Genomic DNA, 21,806 nt, shown 5'->3' with positions numbered 1-21,806 from the left:
GAGCTCCTACTCCTGCTTGGGATCTCAATTTTGTGTTGGAAAAACTTACTCTACAACCTTTTGAGCCTGCGGCTACTGCTGAATTGAAATACTTGTCATGGAAGACTGCTTTTCTGTTGGCTATTACTTCTGCAAGAAGGGTGTCTGAGTTGCAGGCCCTTATGGCAGTAGAGCCCTTTTGATTTTCCACAAGGATAGGGTATCATTACGTACTAATCCTTCCTTTATGCCTAAGGTGGTTTCTAGTGTGGCTTTAAACCAAACTATTCATTTGCCTACTTTTTATGCAGACCCCAAAATAAAGGGAAAAGATTTTGCACACTTTAGATGTACACAGGCAATTGCGTTATTATTTAAGCAGGACTAAGGATTTTAGGCAGTCTCAGCAGTTGTTTGTTTCTTTTGCTTTGAGTTCGCAGGGCAAGCCTGTGTCAAAACAAACTATTTCTAGGTGGATTGGGTTTTGCATTGCATTTTGTTATTCCCATCATGGCAAGGAGATTCCAGCTGGGATTAGGCCTCATTCCACTAGGGCTACTGCCACTTCTACAGCATTTCTAAGGGGTGGCAACTAAGGATATTTTGGAGGCAGCTACTTGGAGTTCAGTGCATACTTTCTCTAAGCATTATCACCTTCCTCTCTACTCTAAGTCTAGGGCTGGTTTTGCCACAGCTATTTTGCAAGGCATGTTGTCAGCTCCTGCTTCTTTATGATTTGCCAGCCTCCCTTACCTCTGCTTTGGGATTCTACCCAATAGTTAGGACTGCAGCAATGTGGAATGAAGAACATAGTACAGTTTTGTACCTACCATAAATGTAGATGTTCGAGGATCCACATTGCTGCAGTCCAATTTACCCTCCCTCCTTCCCCTCTGTGTTTAGGGGTGGTTGTGTAGGTGAGGTTATATGCTGATAATTTTGTATATATTGTACATATTTTTGGTGCAGGTATATTGGGCCTTGTCTTTTTAGGGTCTTCTGACATCTGGGGCAAGAAAAGACTGAGGATATGACGTCGGTCATGCGCATTAGTACCCTGACGTACTGACGTCAGTCTAATGCGCCCTGACCGACGTCAGCCATATACTTTGGTATTCGGGCCGACTGGACAGCGGACTACCCAATAGTTAGGACTGCAGCAATGTGGATCCTCGAACATCTACATTTATGGTAGGTACAAAACTGTACTTTTTTGGGCGTCACTGACAACTGTGTGAGTACATACTTCTGTATACTTAACAGTGGAGGTGTCAGATTTTCACCATTTTCTTTCTTTCCAGAAGTGTGCATGCAGTTGTTTGCATGAACTGGGGGGGGGGGTTCAGTTTGTTCACTTGGTTCACTTGGTAGAAGCACATTGCACAGCGATCTGTTCCTTCATATGCTGCTTATGACTAAGAGCTTCCATTGAAAAAAATCTTTTTGGAGAGGTATAGAGGATTACCTCAATCAGGAACTTTCAGAAGACGGTCTCCTAGATTAACTGATCACTAAACTTTACTTTTATAAGTCATGAGCATATAAATTGTTTATTAAAATATCAGTGCACTGTAGTTGTTTTTAATGAGACAGTTAATTAAAAAATCAGTGGTAGAACTCGTACATTAGTTTAGATGCATGTTTCAGGTTTATTCCTAACACTTTTGTCCTTGGATCACTTTCAGAAAGATGTGATGAACCTGACAGATTCCAAAGTTTGGCAACAGCTGTTCCTGGATATATTACATGGCACAGAAACTTTAGTAAGTATACTTTTTTTCCTGTCAAAATATTAAGGACAGGGCAATGCTTTTTTGCATGGCTGTGTTAGTAAAATACTAAATTACCTTGAATATCAGCAGTGGAATGATTTTCAAAATTCTCATGTTAAAATGCAATTAGCAAGCTTTGTGTACCTGTCTTGCAGTCAGTTTACAGTATGTCATTATGTTCATTTTTTCCCTCAAATGTACTTTTTTCCAGAGATACATTCCCAGTAATATATTTTGTCATACTGAAAGATGTTTGATAGTTTTTGCTCCAAGTTCTTAACTATTTTAGCAGCATGGGCTTCCACCCAAGACCATAAAGGGCACTTTAAACTAAGCTGTCTTTGTTATCTGCATTTGAACTTGAGTTAAAGATGCTGAGAACATGTTAGAGATTATCATCTTTTGTGGCAGCTTCTGCACCAGTTGGATACACAGAATGCACGATTAGAATAAAGTATGACTTCTTGAAGCAGTCTAGTGTTGCTTGGAGTCACAGCTAGTATATGCAACTGTGCAGTTTCTTTCCATGCTTCCAAGCTGATTCCCTGTGTTAAATTTGTGTGTATAGCGAACATTTCTCAGATTTGGTCATGCCTTTATTTTTTTCTTTCAGCAGTAATTGTATTAAAAACACTTCATATACTCCTGCTGTTGTGCATAACTTGCAATGAGTCAAGAGGGCCTTGGAACTCTGAAATAAGGTATTAATATGGAGAGCTTGTTCAGGGACTTTTAGACTGCATTTTACAGTTGCCGTTCAGACTTATAATTTTCCAAGATGATGCTGCCACAAATAAAACTTTTGCATTTCTACTGACCAAAACTTGTTTAAGCCATGCAGGATGATCTAAGCCATGTACATTTTCAGAGGAGGGTGCATTTGTCTATAAACCACAAATTTAAGGTGCATTGATACAAGGCTGTAGTGCTAGGAGTGTTAAACCTTTCCTGGTTGACAAAAATAGAAGAAATTACATTTAAATCCCAAGTAAAATCAAATTTCTGTTTGTAAAATGCAGAGTGTATTTATAAAAAGCATATCCGTTAGAGATATATCACCAGTCTGGTAGCAACATCATCCACTCAGGATCCTCGCTGAAAAGGGACTTGGGTTTATTTTAGATGTAGCAACCAAAGGTCCCTTTGAGCTAGCATTTTTCATGGACCTCATATCTTTTTATCTTGGAAAACACTCTTTTTAGTGGGTATAACTTCATGTCAAACTGTTAAGAGTTACTGGCGGTGTCAGTTAAATCCCCATATTTGACCTCCATAAGGACAAAGTGATGTTACATATAAATCCTGTCGTTTGTCAAAGTTGGCTTCTGTGACTAATATAAACCAGTCTATTCATTTTTCAGTGTTCTTTCCCAGCTATCAAAACAAAAAAGTACCTCCTTCAGTGCATAGTTGCGCAGAGGATATTAGCATTTTACTTTAGCATGAGAAGACATTTCAGGAAAAAAGATCAGCTCTTAATGTCCTTTGCTTCTCAAAAGAAAGACCTCCAAGTATCCAAAATTAAACTGCCTGGGTGATTTTCTAATTGCATAACATTTTGTTACATTTCAATGAACAGTGATCTGCAAGTCCACGTCAGAGGCATCTGTACAGTAATAACATGTTCAAACCTCAGTACTTTTATCAAGCATTGCAAGTTAGATATTTCATCCATTAAGTGTTCTTTCTTTGGGATTACCTTTACCAAAGGAATGTTTGCCTAACCAGACTCATCCAGCTGTGTCAGAAGCTTTCAGAGATGGACCACTTCTGATCAGATATGAGTTATGGACTTAAATAATGCTAGATTAGCATGAAATGCATCTGTCTTCATTAATGTTCTATCCTGTCCCTCCCTGAATTTAACAGACAACCTTCCCTGTTCTCTTTCCCCCTCTGCCTTTCATGTACATACAGACACCAATATTTCCTGGTTGCTATTAGAAAAAAAAACAAGTTTGGCACAGGCTGCACGTTATTTGCCATTTGTTTCAGTTGTCATTTTTTTTTTCTCAAAATACTGGAGCCTTTTTCCCATATCCCTTAGCACTTACATGTTCTATTTTAAAATGTTTACGCTCAAGATTTTACTTTTGTAGACTTTTAAGGAGAACAACAGAAATCATACAGAGTATTCAATTCATAAAATAGGGATTATTATAAGCTCTAAACCAGCACGAGAATAGAAAAAAGAGACAGGGATGACAGTGGTTAGGGATACAGATAATGGGCAAGAGGGGGCTGGAATTTATTGGAGAAAAATGGCAAAGGAACCAAGGTATTAGGAGCAAATAAATAGAAAGGGAAAGGCAATAGAATGGAAAGAGGCCAAGAATTTATTTGGTGTGCAGGTTAGACATTGCCTTCCCTGTCAAGGATTGATATCAGAGTATAGGCAAAGAGAAATAGGTGGAGTGTCCTAAAGGAAAGACCAACACTGGTAGTGTTTTTAATAGAATCTAGAACAGAAGCTGCCATTAATAAGGAATAATTAGTAGAGCATATAAAATATTGCATGATAATTATAAGAATCAATCAGAGGATCTTAGAAAGGATTAGGAAGAGAGATTGAATATGCAATTCACATAAGAGACAATGAGGGGATATATGTTTATCTCCCAAATATGCAACAAAGTGTAGAAGATTTAGGATCCTTACCTGGAAGTGTTTACACAAGTATTTTTAAACCCCATGTAGACTCCAAAGAATTTTTTCTCAGGTGGATAGCAAATGTTGGAGGTGTGACAGGCAAGAAAGAAGTGGCTGGGAACATATTTTTTGGGAATGTAATGAGTTGGCAGACTTTAGGGATTCCCTTCAAATCGCTCTGTCAGAGATGCTTGATGAGCTGATAGGATTGTCTGGGGAGATGATTTTTTGAGCTATGATACAGAATTGGAATTGCCTTGCTGAAAGTAATTATGGTGGCCAAATAATCAATTACTAGAAAATAGAAATCAAAGTCTAGACCAACTTTATTAGAAGTAGTGAATATAGTAACACAGATAAAACAGCTGGAATTGGGTTCTTTAGAAAAGCTACATAGAAAAAATAGGAATTGTGGGAACAATATATGCAGAGAAGGAACAAGGTTTAAGAGGCAGGATTTGAATGAGCCATATAATGCTTAACTGACAATGACTGGATAGATTGTAAGTGATGTATAATGTTTGGAACTACAGTTGTTTCAATGGTGTCTGTGATGTATAATGTTTGCAACTGAAGTGGTGTCAGTGTTTGTTTTTCATTTATATAAATGTAAGATTGCCTTTGTCATACATGATCATTTAATAAAGATAATTTTTGGAGAAAAGATTTACTTTTGTGGTTACATTAGAAAATAGATTACATGTTTCCTATGCTACTCAATGCCAGGAGTTTAAATCTCAAAATGCATGCGCTCGATCACTCCTCGGTATGGAGAACGTCGACATCTGTGCAGTAACTGAAACCTGGTTCAAGGCTCCAGAGAGCACTCCAGCACTAACGGGCTACAACTCATACCACACATTTCGGCCACAGAACACTGACCGAAACACAAAAGGAGGTGGTGTATCCATATTCATCAAGGATACCTATACCTCCAGGTTAGTGGCGCAGCATGATACCTCTGAGAGATAATCCATGTGCAGCTAACATCGGGCAAATCTGCAATGCAAATTGTGGCCTGCTACAGATCACCCTCCATGACCCAGGACCACCACTCTGCCTTTCTGGAGACACTGGAAAACATGAAGGTCCTACCGAACACCCTGATATTGGGCAGTGTCATTTACCCTACCATTAACTGGGAAAACTACTTTAGTGCAAACTCCCAGGCTCCGTGCTTCCTGGAATTTATCAACTCAAACACCCTGGATCAGCTGTTAAACTCCCCTACTAGAGGTGGAAACATATTGGACCTGGTCATCACCAACATGGGCGACAGGTGTTCTGCACCGGAGGTCAGCCTGTCACTGGTTAGATCAGATCATAAATTAATCACTCTGGATGTCCACACCCCACTACCACCCCCAACCAAGGAAACCACAGTGAAAAGCTTTTCTAAAGCAAACTTCACCTTACTTAAGACAGAGGTAGTAAGTTTTACAGCCCCCACGCTAAAGGATAACGCTGGCCAAGTTGCAGAATCCTTTACAAATGCACTCTATGAGCATCTACAAGGATGCATGGATCGTGCCATCCCTAGCAAAACCAAGACTCATTCCCCTAAGAGAGGGAAACCAGTCTGGTGGACCCCTACCATAAACAGGTTATATAATAAAAGAAGGAAACTAGTTCAGAAAAAAAGCAAATCCCAAGAAGGAAAGATATCCCTGATCAGTATCAGTAAGAAACTAAGGTCCCTCATAAAATCATCCAAGGCTAACTTCGAAAGAAAAATAGCCAAGGATTTGAAAGATAACCACAAAGCCTTCTTTAGCTATGTCAAGAATCTACGTGGCAACTCACAGATATGCTCTGAGCTAGTGCAAAATAGCACAAAATATACTGAACCTACTGATATTGCCAACATCCTGGCAGATAGATTCAGTGCAAACTTCACCCCCCCCCCCCCCTCACCTCCAAAAGGACCGACAACAATACTGGAAAAGTGTAGTGTCCTGGAAATCACACACACACAGGAGAAAACAGCCCTTTCAGAAGCCAAAAACACAGCGTCAATAGGGCCAGATGGTGTCCCAGGATGCGTCTTGCACCAACTACAGAACGAACTAACCCCCCAACTAAACACACTGTTCAACCTCAACCTCTCCACAGGCTACATGCCCATAGAATGGCACACAGCAATGGTTATTCCGCTCCGCAAAGGAGGGGCCACAACTGACCCTGGTAACTATCACCCCATAAGCCTGACTAGCCTGGTCTGCAAGGCTATGGAGCGCATCATCATGGAACTCATTAACAAAGACATTGGGAGCCTCCAAACAATTGACCCGACCCAGTTCGGCTTTAAAGGCAGATCATGCCTGCTAAACCTGGTTGACTTCTTTGAGACGGTCACCAAGGCCATAGATGAGGGAAAGGTGGTTCACACAGCCTACCTTGAGCTCACCAAGGTGTTCAACACCATTCCTCACTCAGGTATTATAGAAAAACTCACCAGCCTGAACATAAACCCCTACTTCACAAGATGGGTTGTCAACTGGCTTACAGACAGAACCCACGCGGTAAGAATAGTAGGCTCCAGGTCTGACTCTAAACCAGTCACAAGTGGTGTCCTGCAAGGCTTGGTCCTGGGACCCCGACTGTTCGGCATATACTTCTCAGAAGTACAAGCAAACACAGGAGGACTATGGCTAACCAAGTTCACCTAAGACTGCAAACTGGGAGCCATAATTGACTCTCCTGCTGACACGGACATCCTCCAAAAAGGCCTTACTGAGGCAGACTCCTGGTGTCAAGTCATGGCCTCAAGCTAAATGCCAAAAAATGCATAGTCATCCCATTTGGGAAAAACAAAACACCCACGAATTACCACATAGTTGGCAGCCCCCTTAATACAGAAGAGGTAATAAGAGATCTGGGGACCCAGGTAGATAGTAATCTCTCCTTTGACAATCATATTGCCAAAGTAGTTAGGAAATCCTTCTATGTGGCCCATCTAATTACTAAAGGCTTCGCATCTAGAAATAGAGGTTAATAGTGTCCCTCTACTCATCACTTATCAAACCCATCATGGAGTACAAATGCCCCTTTTGGGATGTACCTCACAAGACACTTCCAACAGCTGGAAAGACCACAAAAGCACCTCACCAAGAGGATTACTGGCCTCAAACATATGTCCTATGCAGACCGACTGGAAAAAAAAACTCCTGCTGTACTCAATGGCATATCGCTTACAGAGGTGAACTCTGCCTGACTTACAAAGCCATGTCAAACTCAGAATTGATGGACATGCTCCACCTAAAGAAATCCAAGTCACTGTGAGCCATGAACATGCTGGAGGGATAGATTCCTGTCACAGAGACTCCCCATGCTTTGGAACAAAATTCCTATCTACATTAGGCAGAGAGCCCCTCAAAAACACTCTTCAAGAGAAACCTTGACGAGTGGATGGGTAACAGAAAATACACCCCTGGGATCACTTCATTGGCTCTGCTTGACAGAGGCTCAGTTAATTAACCAATGCGGTGGTGAAAACTGACACACTCTGGCTAGGCTTATAAATGCCCTCGGGCAGATAGCCTAGTACCTACCAATGAGCATTGATGTTCCTGCAAGGTAGCATTCATATCCATCAATCTATCTATCTTTCTGTGTAAATAACATTTACTTCTTATGGGGTGTTATGCACATTTCCCATTGCCTGCCAACCAGCCATTAGCCCTCTTCTGGCCAGTAACTCATACCTCTTCCTTTGTGAGGACAGACTTGCATGAGAGAGCATTTCTAGCCAGCCATCATGGGGTTTCTGATGTGGTCTAATTCCGTATTCCTTGGCAACTAATGTGAATGCTTAATGAGTGGACCTTGAAATGTTTCCTATCTAGCAGACATGCACTGTGCTTTACATTCCCTTCCCAGGAAGCTACATCCCATCAAAGAACTACGTTTATGGGTTGGCATTAGCCGAGCAAACATCCTAAGTCTATCCACTGCATGTCATGCACTCATCCTCAGTGCTATTTGGCACTTTCAGCAGACCACGCCACCACCATACTCCCTCAGGGGTGGGCAAGCTGAGAAGAGCCTTACTTTCCAATTCTGAAACTTCAGCTCCTGTGCTTCTAATCAAAATGTGGTTGGCTGTGCCACAGTCAAAGCTCCATCCATCTACTCCACTCATCTGAGCTGGTAATTTCTGGCTTGATTTAGTTTTTTTTTTTTTTTCAGTTATACATCATGGATTCAGCCTTTTCAGTAGTTATTTTGGATGTGCATAAAGAGGAATACACTTTTGCCATTAAAATGAGTATTATTTTATTTACATTTTTACCTTTTTTATTTTTTATCATTGAGAGTGAAGGTATGTTTGTGTGGTCTTGTGGGTTTTGGCATTTACATAAATACACTTTGTTTTTTGAGAATCAGTACATAAATAGTTTGCTCTGCACTACTTAGGCGCATGTATTTGCCTAAAATAAGCAGTCATTCCTGTGGGGAATTGTGGCTCAAGCAAGAGAGAATGTGTGATGCACTGTGAGTTTAAAAGTCAACCTCACTACATTGTATGTCAGTTGCTAGTAAGCATGAGACTTGTGTTAGTTCCTTACAGGAAAATGCCACTATTCAACACATTGACCATGAAAGGAAATGCATAAGAGGTGTAAACGTAAATGCTGTGATGTGTTAAACTGAAAGTGTAACATATCATGACATCCAGTACCTTAACAATCAGGAGATATTAATTATTTGGCTGACATATTATATCAGAATTAATTTCCAGAACATATTCTCTCTACTTTAACTAAAATTCTAGATTTTGAAGAGGAGGGTGATGTACAGTATATATTAGTTGACGGAAAAAAGTGGGGTTATGCTCTTTTACATATTGTTATGGTCTTGTAGATGTAATAACCAGAGCAGCATTGACTGAAATGATAGTTGGCATGCTTCAGTAATGTCAGAAAGTTACTACTGAAATGATAGTTGGCATGCTTCAGTAATGTCAGAAAGTTACTATCTGCTACATCACAAATTCTGGATGTTTCTTTTGAAGGTACTTTTGCCCTCCTAAGGGGAATTCAGCATTTGCTAACCTTTAGGGCTTAGCGTGCCACACCTGCTCAGCTTTGCAGATATGACTTTGTCTGGCTACATGTACACCTATCCCTGCTCATGTTACCCTGTGTTTCTCCTCCAATTTGCAGTTTCTTCCCATTGCTCTTGTGGCCTCAGACTACATTTTCAGATGTAACTTTTGCATATTGTGCTTTTTATCATTCAGGTGATGAGTGTATTGGTCAGCTACTTTATTTGATAGTTTTGCCTAGCATATTGCTGTAATTTACGAACTGGTTCCTAACTGAATACACCCTCTTTCTGTTAAGGAATTCTCAGCCTTAGTTTAGGCTGGTGACATTTTCTCCTTGGTCTTTGGAGGCTCTTCACCACTTTTCTGTTTTGCTTCTTGTTGGAGCTTTGGGATGTTTTTAGCTTTCACAACTCGTATGTGGATGGCACAGTGTTGCAGTGGTTAGCATTGTGGCCTCACAGCAAGAAGTTCTGCAATTCATTTCTCATCTGGGTGCCTTATGTATGGAGTCTGCATGTCCTGTCTGTGTTTGTGTGGGTTTCCTCTGAGTGCTTCGGTTTTCTGGACCTCTGCTGAAAATTGACTCGTTCCAAGTTGGACTTTCCCAGTTAAGAAATGTTAAATAAATAAAAATAAAAATATGTCTAATAAGAGTGTTGTAGCAAAGGGATTACTCATAATGAATTTGTGATGTGTATGTATTATTCAGGTCCTTAGCATGCGAAAGAATGTTGTGATATTTGTGCAGCTTTTAATGTGCCTACCTTACAGGAACAAAGGAAACCACTTTCTACTTATTTGATAGAGCTTCATGTTAAAGAAAAGTCAGAGTTGAACTGTAAGTCGTTAACCTTTAGTTCTGTTACTCCTGCAGACAGATAAAGAGGGTCCCAATCTTTCATCTAGCCTCCTAATTTTCCAAAAAAACAGATGTTCATCGTGTTACACTGCTGCAGTCATTACACTTGGGTTATCCTGCCATCAGGCGGTTCCCCAGTCGGCCTGAGTTCCAAAGTCTTGGTACGGTGTCGGTTGCTGTCGCCTCCTCCCCGACGTCAGTGCGACAGGGGTATATAAGATGCAGCTGACGCCATTTTCTTCAGTCTTTCTTGCTGTGCAGTGCCCGAAGCAAAAGCAGTTCGCAAGTGCCGGTCGGCCGACTCCTGAGATTTTCATTCCGAATCCAGAACCGAAGTCTTCTACAAAGCTAAGTACCCCGTTGGGGAAACTTTTTCTTGCCTCAGACCGATGTCAGTAAAAGTTAATAACTGTATTTCTTGTTAGAAGCAAATACCTCATAAGGATTTCCATTCTTATTGTATCCCATGCCTAGGCCCAGACCACAACATCACTGGTTGCCGGTTTTGTGCTAGGTTTAACAAGCGCACTATTAAATGTCGGTTTGATTTTGCCCAACATTATTTTCCCCGAAAATTCAATTACACCATGCTGTCGGAACTACCGACAACCGGAATACATAAAAAGCACAAAGAAAAGGACAGACATCCGAGGCTCAAAACCGACGACGAAGCCTCTTCTAGGCCAGTCGCGGGTTCTCCGGTTTTCATCGAGGTGCCTTCGCAGCCCCTGACGACCGCTACTTTAGAACCACAGGCCGCCTATGACTCCCATGTGGAGATGGCTGGGCCTTCGGACGCTCAAGAATTTCAGCCTACCGTGACTAGCCCTTCAGAGGGATCCGGAGCAGCTGAACAACCTGTAGCTTCAGAGGGTGTTTTCAGACCTACTCAGTTAACCATTAAATCTTCTGCCAAGTCTAACCTTCCTTTAAAAACAAAGAAACAAATACAACATTCACCAGGACAGGCCTCCCTGCCTAAGAAACAAATGCTCAAAATGGCCGAAGACCTAATCACTCTGATCAGGGGGCCCCATCCCCCTCCTGATAAAAGGCCTAGACAGGATGCAGACTATGACTCATCCGACCAGGTGTCCATCTCTTCAGATTCTTCCTCAGACCTAGGATACTCCTTACCCCCTTATGAGGTTTCTGATGCTTAGGAATCAGTTCCATCAGCCTCCCTGCCTGAAGACTACTCCTTTGGGGAAACCTTACATACCATGAGGGAACATTTCCACTGGGAGGGCCAGGATTACTCAGAATCCAAGAAAAGGCTCAGAGACTTCCTTTTATTACCTCAACACAGACCCCTTGCTATTCCGCCAGTGTTAGATATTGTGGATGATGTGTATACTGAATCCAGCTTAAATCCTGATTCCTTACCTCCAGCCCCAGTTAAGCCTGACAGATACTACAGAGTCCCTGACTCTCACAAATTTCTTTATAAAAGTCCTGTTGCTGAAACTGAAACTATTTCTCAGGGCCCCAAAGGGGTTAAGGCCTCATCAGCAAAGAATCCAGTCCCCTCGGACAGAGATTCCAGAACATTAGACAGATGGGGGAAGAAAGTATATACATCTGCAACTTTAGCAATGAGGACCTTAAATTGCCAGTTTCACATGTTAAAATATCAGCAATATTTGATGTCTCAGTTGAAACAAAAAATGCTTCCTAACTCAGATCCCCCTAATTTTAAGGAAATGCAGGATTTATTGCATTCAGCTGAACAAGTGGGAAAACATACTTTGCAATGTGGTTTTGATTCTTTAGAGGCCTCCTGTAGAGCAGCAGTTACAGGTTCTGTCATTAGAAGGCATGCTTGTTTAAACGAACATACGTTACCAGATTATGTTAAAGCAAAACTATTGGATGCACCTTTGCAGCAGGATGTGTTGCTTGGAGTTAAGGCAGAAAATGTATTAAAGAAAGTGGAGGATAAGGCAAAATCTATGCAAACGGTGAATGATTTCTTACAGGGTCAGCCTCCTTGATTTAGCAGAAATTGGCCAACAAAGAATTGGTCCTTTCCAATTACAGACAGACCTCAAAGGGGGAGATACAGACATCCAAGAGGTAGAGGTCAACCACAAGGTCCTTACAGGCCTAGACAATGGGGTGCATCAGCCCAGAAAGAAGGGGAAGACAAGCCCCAACCATATAAAAAAACAGCCCCAATGACTTCCCACTACAGCTGCCAAACAGTTCTGTCTTGGTAGCCCCCTTGGGAGGAAAACTGGCACTTTTCTATCACAACTGGCATATGATCACCAAGGACAAATGGGTTCTCAACATTGTATCTCAATGTTACAGGTTCCACTTTCACACTCTGCCAAGGTTAAAAGGAATGCCAAATCCGCCACCAAATCAATGGGCAGAGGCTCAAAAACAAATTACAGCACTCATGGACATCAGAGCTATTCAAAAGGTACCACCACAAGAGCAAGGACAAGGATTTTACTCAAGACTCTTTATGGTTCCCAGAGAGGACAAAGCCTGGAGGCCCATTCTGGATCTTTCTTCTCCAAACACTTACCTGGATGTTTCAAAATTCAAAATGCTGGCACTACAGCAGCTTCTTCCCATGCTGGGCAAGAAAGCTTGGCTCGTAACTTTGGACCTCAAGGAGGCATTACCTGCATGTCCCTATCAGACAAAACTGCAGAAGATACCTCAGATTCATAGCTGGTTCAATGCACTACCAATTCTCTGCACTGCCCTTTGGCTTATCTACTGCGCCAAGGGTCTTCACAAAGTACCTGGCACCAGTAATTGCATTTTGCAGACAGAAAGGAATTCAAATTTATCCGTACCTGGACGACTGCCTGATTCAAGCAGAGAGCAAGGACATTCTTCTAAAGCATCTGGCGTTTGTAAAAAAGTTAAGTTGCCTAGGGTACACAGTAAACGAAAAGAAATCAAAACTAGTGCCCTCACAAGAGAATAATATAACTAGGTGCCAGCTTGAATACAACGGCCCAGATGGCTTATCTCACTTCAGACACGCAAGGACAACTGACTCAATATTTTCAATTGATGGCAACAAGGGCCCAACTCCCTGCAAGAAAAATTCTGCAGGCCTTGGGTTACATGGCATCTTGCATACTACTAATTCCATATGCCAGACTGCATATGAGGAAACTACAATGGTACCTAAAGAGTGACTGGTCTCAACACTGTCAAAGTTTGGAAACCGTAATACCACTTCCTTGCCTTCAACAGGAGTTTCGATGGTGGGCTCAAGCTTGTCACCTCAACAAGGGACAGCCTTTCACTCAACCCACAGCCAGGCAAACATTGACAACAGATTCATCGGATTACGCCTGGGGAGCACACATGGCAGGAAAATGTATCCAGGGCAAGTGGCCCGCAGAACAAAGGCATCTTCACATCAATCAAAAAGAGATGCTAGCAGTACAGAATGCCCTTATAGCTTTCAAGGACCTTCTGCATCCAGGACAACTAATAAAGACAGACAACACCACAGTTATGTGGTACATAAACAAGCAAGGGGGCACTCACTCTTATCCCCTCTGCAGACAAGCCATGACCTTGTGGAACACCGCTCTAACCTATCAAGTTCATCTGCAAGCGCAATTCCTGCCAGGGGAGAAAAACACACTGGCAGACGACTTAAGCAGAAACCTCATGGATCCCCACGAATGGGAATTGAATCCACAAATATTCAGAATGATAACACAAAAATGGTGGAGCCCGGACATAGATCTTGTTGCATCCCCAATGAACTGCCAGCTACAGAAATTCTGCACAAGGACCTACCATCCACAAGCAGGGAAAGTGGATGCCCTCTCATTCAGCTGGAAAAACCTACAAGTATATGCTTTCCCATCACTACCTCTTCTTCCAAAAGTACTCGTAAAAGCCAGTCAAGAAGAGCCAAAGATGATCCTGATTGCCCCAGACTGGCCACGCCAGCACTGGTACCCAATCTTAAAGAACTTAGCACAAGGACCACCCTGGATTTTGCCTCAAATCCCACATCATCTGACTCAGCACAACAACCAGATACTTCACAGCCAGCTAAAGACTTTAAACCTGGCTGCATGGAAAATTCCTTAGTCAAGCAAGCAATGCCTCTCTCCAAAGCTGTTATGGATGTCATTCTGGAGGCCAGAAGGCCTAGCACCAGGAAAGCCTATTCGGATAAATGGAAGAGATTCTGTGCCTGGAACCAGGCTCACAGCCTTGACCCTCTTGTCCCAAATATTCCTCAGATACTAAAATATTTAACTGAGATGCTGGACAAAGGCCTCTCCTTTTCATCCATCAAGATCCACGCCTCTGCCATCTCTGCTCATCACATCACGGATCCACCAATTTTCTCTAATCCCTTGCTAAAACAGTACCTCAGAGGGGCTAAAACCATAAGACCGCCCCGTAGAGCACCTACTCCAACTTGGGACCTCAACTTCATGTTGGAAAAATTAACTTTACCTCCCTTTGAGCCAGCTAACACAGTAGATTTAAAATATGTCTCTCGGAAAACTGCTCTGCTCCTGGCAGTAACATCAGCAAGAAGAGTTTCAGAATTACAGGCACTAATGGCAGTGGAACCTTTCATCATTTTCTACCAAGACAGGGTGTCTTTAACAACAAACCCTTCCTTTATGCCTAAGGTGATATCCAGTGTGGCTCTAAACCAAACTATTCACTTGCCAACTTTTTATCCAAACCCACAGAATAAAGGGGAGAGACTTCTGCATTCTTTGGACATACACAGGCAGTTACGCTTCTACTTGGACAAAACCAAAGCTTTCAGAAAAACTGAGCAATTATTGGTAGCATATGCTGCAGGAGCACAGGGAAAGGCCATTTCAAAACATACTATTTCAAAATGGATAGGACACTGTATACGTTTCTGCTATATAGACCATGGGAAACCTGTACCTAACAGCATTAGGTCTCATTCCCCCAGGGCAACAGCCACTTCAACTGCCTACCTCAGAGGAGTACCTACCCAAGGACATTTTGGAAGCAGCAACTTGGAGTTCTGTACATTCCATCACCAAGCATTACCATCTGCCTCTATACTCTAAATCCAGAGCTGGCTTTGCCACTGCAGTGCTGCAGGGCCTTAGAGCCATCCCTAATGCCTTATAGAACCAGCCACCCTACCTCAGCTTTGGGATTCTTCCCAAGTGTAATGACTGCAGCAGTGTAACACAATGAACATAGTACAGTTTTGTACCTACCATAAATGTAGATGTTCGAGTGTATACACTGCTGCAGTCCAGGTTACCCTCCCTCCTTCCCCTCTTACTTGCTGGTGCGTACCTATGTCTTCTACCCTTTACTACCTATGGGGAATATTTGCTGGTAACTGAAAGTTGTTGATTGCTTTTCTTATGTATGTTTTATTAGCAATTTGAATTGCCTACTTTTTTGGGAGCACCTGACATCTGGGGCAAGAAAAACTGAAGAAAATGGTGTCTGCTGCATCTTGTATACCCCTGTCGCACTGACGTCAGGGAGGAGGCAGCAGCAACCGATGCCGGACCAAGACTTTGGAACTCAGGCCAACTGCAGAACCACCTGACGGCAGGATAACCCAAGTGTAATGACTGCAGCAGTGTATACACTCGAACATCTACATTTATGGTAGGTACAAAACTCTACTTTTCTTGTAGTTATCAGTTTGGGAAGCTGCTTTTTTATTTTGCTGTTTGCAAACTCTGTCAAACAGTTGATGATTAAGGCCAAGTGAGCTATGTTCAATAAAAGGAAAGCCATCCATCCTGCACAATCTGATGTACAAACTGCTGTAATGGCAGTTTTCAATCCGAACCCCAGCTTCTTTACTTCTATAGTTAATGAGGTATGCTAGGCTGAGATCACTGTATCTTTTCACACCATGGCTTGAGAGGCTTTATGTTCTTCCTCTCATCTAAAAAGGGGCAAACTTATTTCTCCCCACTGTCAAAACTACAAAAGGCTTGATGGTGGATCTGATGTGGACACTGCCCTCTTCAGGACAGAACTATAAGAATTCTTTAGTTTTACACTTCAGGTATCAGAATGCCATTCTGTTCTTTCACATGCTTACCTTGAATTCCAGATTCCCATTTTCTGTTTCTTCCATAATGAGTGGACAGCTGTTTTGTCTGATGTTGGCCATCTTTAATAATGCAGGACAGATCCTTTTTTCTATGTATTGATTCTATATTGGCATGTCCTTGGTAGGTCTATCCACCCAGCCTGTTTGTGGACGCCAACATTAGCTTCTTCAGGTTCAATATTGGTTCTTCCAGTATTTGTTCAGCCTCCTGTTGGACATGCATTGGATCCAGTTATGGCTCACTATACTTAGGATAGGCCAACTTTGATTGTGGCAGGGGAGCATTACGCACTCGTATCACTTTAGTGTAGCCATCATATCTTGCCTTGCCATGGCTACCCCAACATTGCAAAGACATAATGGTATTGCTCCCTTTCTAATGTTGGACTCCTTAAGGGCCTACACCATGCACTCATCAAAGGTGGATCATGGAGCTTTTGCCTCATGACAACAGCCACACCAAAGACTGCTTGTTTTTACCTTCGAAAAGCACAAATTCACAGAAGCAGCTTGGGAAGAGAACCAAGAAAACTCACTACACTAATCCTTCCGACCTCATGTGGAAAATGAGGATGGTGAGGATTCCATATCTCCATCCTCACTTCCAGATAACCAAAAACAACAGTGAAGTTTTGCTAAGGAAGAGAAAGAGAAGCAATTGTCCCTCACAGGAACTGTCATATTTGCAGAAAAGGAAAAAGGCTGCTGGAAACCTGCAGGAAGCAGTAAACATCCTCCTGTATGGTTTCATTTCTTGTTGATATCACGAGATGCACTGTAAGATTTTTAGACACCCCCCCCCCCAAGCCCGAATGTGATTATGTTGTCTTGTCTTGGCAAAGATGACCGAGTCAGATGTCACTGACTGTGGTGCAACTACAAGGAAGAACTCTATATTTCAGTCTTAGTATTTCCATTCCCTTGACAAAACGTGTAGGACTTTGGACAGCTGACTTAGTGGACCTTTGCATTCTCATAACAAAAGAAAAAAATTGTCTCCAAGAGGAATTAAACTAAAAACCCCTCATTCCAAATCTGATTTCAAGAAACAAAATACACAGTTAAGAAGTAAAATCAAATCCAAGCAAGGCTATCTATAAATTGGAAATCGCTACCACCAGTAAAGACAACAGTAAGGGTTCCCTTTCCTTATGTGGAGTTGCAAGAAATAGAGTTATGCTTGTATGAACATTGAGTTCAAAAAAGTGTAACATAAAAAAAAATGAAGAAAAAAAAAGTCTTATTTGCAGAAGCATAAGCTCCCCAGCATCTAACGTGTGTGTGTGTGTGTGGGGGGGGCTTAGCTGCCTACATTCCCCAACTTTTATAACTCCACAGTCACACTACAACAGAGAAGGGGAAGAATACTGGAAGTACACCGCCGGCTAGCATAAACACACTGCAGTAAAGCAAGCCGCAAAATTGAAAAATCGACATAAAGGCTAGTAGTTGCACTAAAATTGTAGGAATACCTACCATAATTCTTCAGGTAAGTTGAACCTGAGGAAATGTACCCTTCATTACACCAAACTGATACATTGCAGTATCACTCACTCAGCCCCTGAAGACATAGCCAACATATTAACAGGCAAATTTAGTTCAAACTTTTCCCATCTTCCCCTGGCTTTCCTATTATGATTTCTTTTCTACACACCTTCCCAAGGATCACCTCTCAGCAAGTTTTAAAGGTCCCCTTAGAAGGTAAAAAGCACTAACTGTATTGGACTCTAGATGTATGCTGCTGCTTTCTTGCTAACATTAAACAGTGTCTCGCTGATCTGCTCCTGAATCATTTCAACCTTAGCTTATCAAATGACTTCATGCTAAAGGTGTAGAGAGCAGCAGTAGTCATTCTCCCCTTCATAAGAGTGGCCCCACCACTAATCCTGGAAATGGTGAATCTTTAAGACTCATCAGCCATGTCTAGAAGACAGTGGAGTGCATTATTACAAATCTCAGATATTGGCAGCCTAGAATCCCGCAGTGCCGACCAGTTTGGCTGTCTAAATGGAAATTCCTGCCAGCTTATGCTGGTAAATTTCTTTGAAAATGTCACTGAGGTTCTGGACAAGGCAGATTGATACATATGTTGTACCTTGACTTGACCATGGCCTTTGATACCATTTTGCACGTGTCTGTTATTGACAAACTAAATGTGGATACTAAGTAACAAGCTGGTTAGCAACAGACAATGTATCAAATTAGGTTTTGGGACATACTGTCCACTAAAAGGATCATTCACTGAATTGTCCAGGGCTCAGTACTGAGCTGCTCATGTTTATTTATTTTTTCGATGTTTAAGCTGATGTCAGGAGGGACTGGCTGTCCAAGTTTGCAGATTACTGTAAATTTGTAGCTATCAACTCTCTGACTCTTGGATTCTGCTAGAGGGTATGACAGTTAAAATTAAATAAATAAATAAATGGTGCCATGATTATGGTTTAAAACATGAGTACCCAAACTCATACCACAGAGAAGGTTCTCCCCTCAAAGTAGATACACTTAGAGGCCTTTTCACTTTTTTACCATGTTTTTAAGGTTGTCAGAAAATCTTTCTGCTTATGACAGCTGACTGCCAGAGGTATACAGATCTGGGGATGCTATCATTACTATCTACTACTCCCTTACTAGACACACAGTTGAATAACATGCTCAGTGTGATACATAATTATCCAAATCCATGATCCAACCTGAAAGACACAGTTCTTTCTTACTAAGAAAAACAAGGGTCTGTGTTTTGTCCTGTGAATTTGTTTGTTTAAAGATTCTTTAACTCTTTCACACCTAGCCTGAGTAGAATTTCACACTACCTGACACCTGAAGAATTCTTGCCTGAGCTAAAATTCAGAGAATGAACTTTCAACTTAGCTGTAAACAAGTGTACATATCTAAAAAAAGTTAAGAGAAAGTTAAAATATGAAAGTTATTCAGCACATATTTGTCTTCACAATGCTGATATTAATATGTCAGACAAATGTATTTTATATGTAATAAGTAATTAGACAAGATACACATTTACTTATTATAGTTATGGAAACATTTATTAATTTTTCTGTAACCCTAGTAGACAGACCTCAACTTTCAGTGTGACTTTTGTTCTGGCAGATGTGATCTTCATTTGGCAAAATATATTTGTATACCTAAATATTCCAATATGCATAGTATTCATGATGGATAAATGTAAATATGTACCATGCAATGATGGTTAGACACTATCAATGCATAGTTTTTAGGAGTTGTGTATACTTTTACCACAAAATCCACAAGTCTGTTATTCTAAAAGTATATTAGTTCTGGTTTAAGCACTTGGGCTTCAGGCCAGTTATTTTACGTTAAGAAGGTTCGTGGTCTGCACTCTTGTGGGAGGAGAGGCTGGACTCTGCCCTTCTGAGCTGGGAATTTCTGGTTAAAGGCTTATAGCGCCTGCATATTTAAACTGTTTTTTACTGAAATTGGTACACCTTTTTTGCTGTAGCATAGACTATAGATCCAGGCCTGCTGAATCTAGCTTTGTTTGTGTGCTTGTTGTTTGTTTGCTTATTTCCCTGAAATGCTAATTCCACCTAAAACGCGGCTTTTCAGCGCTTCTGTGCATCCCTAGTGATATCTGCATTGCTTACTGTACTTATTTCCTTGTTTCACTTGAAAGAAAGTTGCTGTTTGTCGTTTTTGCATTTAAGTTACCTGTAACACATTGCATTTAAGTTACCTGGCACTTGCTCACTAAAGCAATTATATAAGTCCGCACTAAAAAATTAAAAGCACTACATCCTCACAAACTCCCCTTGAGTACCTTGTTCCCCATTGGCCCTTTTTTTCAATTATAAAGGAATTCCCAATACTATTCTAGCATGTCCAAAGGTCAGTTGTCCGGTCCAGCTGGTGAATCTGGGAATCTTGAGGCAATGTTACAACTGCCTCATGTACTCAGACAACCCTCTCCTCCTCCCAACAAATTCCAACACATGTGAGATGCAACCATATAGCCAAACTGGAGGCTAAGCTCTCTCAACTCAGTACTGGCATAACCAGTCATGAGGAGAAGGAAACCACACTCACTACAGTTCCAGTCTCACATAGACCTACCACGACAGCAAACCAAACACATAAACACACAAAAACATACTCGGAGGCTCTAAATAAAAATCTGCCTAAGCAGCAGAGACCTCCAAAGCAGACACCCAAGCAACCGCTACCCCAAAACAAAACACGTGCAACACATAGCTCACAAAGCCAGTGTGCCGAACAGTCACAGCCCTTAAGGCTAAACAACACACCTGATACACTTGTAATAGGTGACTCTGTCGTCAGGCACACTGACGTCCCGCTCACCAGGCTGAACAAGGAGAAGGTCACGGTGAGCTGCCTGTCTGGCGCTAGGATCCGCCACATAACACAAGCACTCAGGTCACTCCAAGGCAAGTACAAATATGACTCAGTCATTGTCCATGCTGGTGTGAATGACCTGAGACGTACCACCTCCCTGGACTACATGAAAAGAGACATAGAGGAGCTCTCTGAGCATGTAGCCCAGGCCGGTATGACCCTGACCTTGAGTAGCATCTTACCCTCACCAAGAATGATGCCACAATATGAAGACAAGATGATCAATTTCAACAATTGGCTTAAGTATTGGTGTCATTCAAAGGGGATCCAATGCCTGTCAGCCTGGGATGACATGCTCGACAAGCCATGATGCTTCACTAGGGACGGCTTGCACCTGTCACCCCTGGGCTTTTGGATATTGGCAAAGGCTCTTGCCACCCCCATAGTGCCTTTTTTTAGGCAAGGCTCAAAAGACAAACCCACCTCCATAGGTATCACAAGGGATAAGGAACTAAGAGTAATGCTACTCAATGCCAAAAGTCTAAACCTCGAGATGCACGCACTCAAAACTCTCCTTAGCATGGAGAACATTGATATCTGTGCAATAACAGAAACCTGGTTCAAGGCTTCCGAGAGCACCCCAGCACTACCAGGTTATGCCTCATACCATGCTTTTCGGCCCCAAAACTTGGACCGAATCACAAAAGGAGGGGGGAGTATCAATATTCGTCAAAGATACCCACACCTCCAGGTTGGTGGCACAGCACGAAGCATCAGAGACCATCCATGTGCAATTAACAGTGGGTAAAACTGCCTTCCAGTTTATAGCCTGCTACAGACCACCCTCCCAAACCCAGGAACCCCACTTGGCCTTCCTGAGAACACTGGAAATTATGAAGGTCTCTCCAAACACCGTTATATTGGGCGACTTCATAGTTCTACCCAAACATAGACTGGGAGCATTGCTCTAGCTCCAACACCCTAGCCCAAAGGTTCCTACAATTTATAAACTCATATGCTATGGAACAACTTGTTACCACTCCCACAAGAGGGGAAAACATACAGGACCTGATCATCACCAACATGGGGACTCTA

The 21,806-nt window shown here is 42.0% G+C and overlaps 1 protein-coding gene across 1 annotated transcript in view; it reads left to right on the top strand.

Moving 5' to 3' along the window:
• NUP188 (nucleoporin 188) overlaps positions 1-21,806 on the top strand; it is a 3,305,077-nt gene that overhangs the window by 2,187,275 nt on the left and 1,095,996 nt on the right. The window contains exon 32 of the mRNA XM_044058121.1: positions 1,665-1,742. Within this exon, the coding sequence (XP_043914056.1) occupies positions 1,665-1,742 (78 nt within the window). The remainder of the gene's footprint in view (positions 1-1,664; positions 1,743-21,806) is intronic.

This window comes from Protopterus annectens, chromosome 16.part0 (genome assembly GCF_019279795.1).
Source record: "Protopterus annectens isolate FY-2018-M chromosome 16.part0, PAN1.0, whole genome shotgun sequence".
NCBI classification, from domain to species: Eukaryota; Metazoa; Chordata; order Ceratodontiformes; family Protopteridae; genus Protopterus; species Protopterus annectens.
Note: the sequence above shows the minus strand (reverse complement) of the source record. Positions and strands in the feature narration are given on the sequence as shown.